The sequence below is a fragment of the Perissodus microlepis genome, chromosome 18, assembly GCF_051167445.1.
Source record: "Perissodus microlepis isolate ML-2025 ecotype Zambia chromosome 18, ASM5116744v1, whole genome shotgun sequence".
NCBI classification, from domain to species: Eukaryota; Metazoa; Chordata; class Actinopteri; order Cichliformes; family Cichlidae; genus Perissodus; species Perissodus microlepis.
This window is the reverse complement of record NC_140478.1, coordinates 35,758,954-35,762,615: the sequence shown is the minus strand read 5'-3', so window position 1 is coordinate 35,762,615 and position 3,662 is coordinate 35,758,954. Positions and strand designations below refer to the sequence as shown.

The 3,662-nt window shown below is 40.2% G+C and overlaps 1 protein-coding gene across 1 annotated transcript; it reads right to left on the bottom strand.

Annotated features, from left to right (window-relative positions):
- Window positions 1–1,167: 1,167 nt before the first annotated feature.
- Window positions 1,168–3,304, bottom strand: LOC146368829 (tripartite motif-containing protein 16-like). The gene has a single exon (XM_084911341.1). The coding sequence runs from the start codon at window positions 3,257–3,259 to the stop codon at window positions 1,586–1,588; it is 1,674 nt and encodes a 557-aa protein (XP_084767467.1). The 5' UTR covers window positions 3,260–3,304; the 3' UTR covers window positions 1,168–1,585.
- Window positions 3,305–3,662: the final 358 nt, after the last annotated feature.

The following is a 3,662-nucleotide window of genomic DNA, read 5'->3' as shown; positions in this document are numbered from 1 at the left end:
TTGATAATTAACCTTTAACCTCCGTCACTGTGATGTGTGAATACTTCTGCTACTTTACGAACTATTGTAATCATAAAACACTTTTAAAATCTGTATACTCCAATGATTTAAAAATAACTGAACCTGGTGCTATATTAATATTATAATAACAAATATTAGTACATAAAAATTCAAATGTTCAAATCTAAATTCCAATTCTAATGACTGTTAAATATCTCATCTGTAAAAAGCCTGTATTGAAAACAGTACAGCACTTAGGGTCCAGCATAGCAGTGATATCAGTTTTACAGCAGGAGCAGTTTGGAGTCCAGTCTTCTTCAGCTGACTGAAGAAATCTGCAAACATCATGTTTGTCATATTTGTACACAAAACTGAGGTTGTCGTGTAAATTATCAGCTAAACTAAATGTGAATGTTTTATGTGTTTCTAATGAATGAATGGCCTGTAACTAAACAGAGAAACAGTTTAATACAGAAAAAGTCATTTTAATACAATATTATGCAAAGTGTTTCTAAAATTATAAAACTCAATGAAGGACACAGTTCTATGTAAAAATGATCTATGACACAGTGTACTTTATGATAAAGGCTTTATTCAGCCTAAAAACATGGCAGAATGTAAAACATGTGGACAAACTGAGCTGAGGTGCTTTAACCTCCTCTACATCCCTGTTAGCAGGATGAAGGCGCCCTCTTGTGTTGTGCATCACTTTCAGATTTCACTTGTTAACCTGCAGGAAGACAAAACTTCACTGAGCCTTCAGCAGCTTCAACATCATCAGTAAAGACAGATTTAAATATGTGTAATATCACACTGTGTCAGTTTGTTCACAGGAGTCACAACCTGTAACACTGATGCTGCATTCAAGGACCATTACAAACATCTGAAAGGACTTATAACATCAAGAAAATGTGACTTGTTTCTCTGTAATGAAGCTGTTTTAGTGAAGAAAGTTGAAAGGTCACAGAGCGACTGCTGAATCTTCTGCTCTAAACATGAACTCTGAACTTTGTGATGCTTCAGGAGGAAAACTGCTTCAGTTATTCTCTCAGATTAGTTTCATATTTTCTGCATCAGATTTGAGTGAGATCCTGGAATGAAGACAGAAGAAAAGACTTTGTTCAAAGTTTGATTTATAGTCAAACCTTCCAGTTTATTCACACAATAAAACATCAACACAATATATGAATTCATTCATTAAAATCACAGTTTTTCCTCATTTGTTTGATGATTTTGACAAAAACAAACACAAACACACACACATGGTCTGCCATACTCATAAAGAGAAATGTCGACATTTTTCAATACAAATATTCCAGAAACATTTAGAGGATAGAGAAGTTTACATTTTCATGTGGAGAAATATTTTAGTAAATCAAAATGATGATGAGCAGTGATAGCCTCCATAAACAGTCACAGGAAAGATCTCCTTTAAAAACTCAGAAACATCAAGAGAACAACTAGAAGATGTGGAGGTACCACCCATAATGTTTGACTGACAGCTGATCTCTGTGCAGAAATGATGGAGAGAAAATAAAATGAAACTAAAACACAGATTTAAACCCACAATATGAAAGACTTCAGTCTATTTCACTTTAACAAACTCAGCAGTATCTTCAAGTCCACTATAGTAAATCAACAGTCCAGCATAGAGCGGCTGAGTGAATGTGGTCTGGACTCTGTGGAGGAGAGTCATGGTTTCAGAGACGCTGTAGAAGGACAAAATACCTGCTCTGTGATCCAGGTACACTCCTACTCTGGAGGAACGAGGACCTGAGACAGGAGTTTGGATGTTGCTGTACAAAAATGTATAACTGTTGTTGTTACAATTTAATGCCCAAGATTGGTCATTACATCCAAATCGACATTCATTACCCAATCCTTTTCTGCTGATATTCTTGTATGTGACTGCCACACGAACCCCTCTCCCTCTCCACTCCACCTCCCAGTAACAACGTCCAGTCAGACTCTCTCTACTCAGGACCGACCACGATCCAGTGAATCTGTCTGAATGATCAGAATAATATTGTCGTTCCGTTAATGTTACTTTTCTGTTCCCCTCTGATAATAACAGCTGTTTGTTTGCTGTGTTTGGATCCAGTGTGATTTCACATGAATATTTTAAGAATCCAGCTCTGGTCTTTGGCTCTGCTGGTGGATCTGACAGTAAAACATCCACTTCAGTGACTGTCAGTGAGATGTTTGTCCATTCCTCTCTCAGAATGTCCTGTAGTTTATCTCTGACCTCTGACACAGCTGCTGTCACATCCTCAAAGTAGCTCAGAGGACGGATATTGATGCTGGATGAGTCTGTAGACTCACTGAGTGCTGACAGTGAGGGGTAGTTGTGTAGAAACTGGATGTGATCCTCTGTGTGTGAGAGCTGCTTCAGCTCAGCATCTTTCCTCTTCAGCTCAGTGATCTCCTGCTCCAGCTTCTCCTGAAGCTCTTTGACTCGACTCACTTCAGTTTCCTGCTGGGATCTGATCTGCTGCTTCACATCAGAGCTTCTTTTCTGGATGAGATGGATCAGCTCAGTGAAGATCTTCTCACTGTGCTCCACTGTTTGATCAGCAGACTGATTGATGGCCTCCACCTCCTGTTGAAGCAGCTTCACATCTTTCTCTCTGTCCTGGATTCTCTGCTGGATGTTTTGTCGACTCACCTCCAGCTCTCTCTGCCTCTCAGTCCTTTCTGCTGCAGCTGAGACTGTGTCGTGGCCTTTATGTTCATCCACAGAGCAGAGATAACAGATACTCTGCTGATCAGTACGGCAGAACATCTTCATCACCTCATCATGATGAGAGCAGATGTTCTCCTGGAGCTTCTTGGAGGGCTCCACCAGCTTGTGTTTCTTGAATGAAGCTGCAACAATATTATGAGTCTGAAGGTGTTTCTCACAGTAAGATGCCAGACAGACTAAACAGGACTTGAAGGCTTTCATTTTTCTTCCAGTGCAGACATCACAGGCCACATCTTCAGGTCCAGCATAGCAGTGATCAGCAGGAGCACCTTGGAGTCCAGTCTTCTTCAGCTCCTCCACTAAATCTGCTAACATGGTGATTTTCACCAGGACAGGCCTCGCTGTGAAAGTCTGTCTGCACTGAGGGCAGCTGTAGATTTTCTTCTTTTCCTCTTCATCCCAGAAGCTTTTAATACAGTTCATGCAGTAGCTGTGTCCACAGGGAATAGTCACCGGATCCTTCAGTAGATCCAAACAGACTGAACAGCAGAATTTTGTTTGATCCATTTGATTCATGTGCTGTGCCGTTTCACCGTCTCTCAGTGACTGTCAGACAGTTTCACTTCCTCTGAACAGAAACAACCTCTGTGCTCTGAAGGGAAACAGATCTCTGCTGTTGTTCACCTCCTACAGGAAATGAGGCTCACCAGCAACTGCATTTACACCATGTTGTTTAGACCCATCCTGATACAGACACATCTGTGAAGGGAGGCGCTAAAGAAATATCCTGGCAGTGACAAGAGCCAGGGTGTGGTTTGTTTATTACAAAGTATTAGAGCCTCCTTAAGATAAAACTACTTGTTTTGAGGTTAAAGTTCACATTTCTTTTCCAGGAAATAGTTGAAATATATGGAGATTACTCTTGTTGTATCAAGATAAACTACCACGGCTTCTGTACCCTCAACAAAATACTTTATAT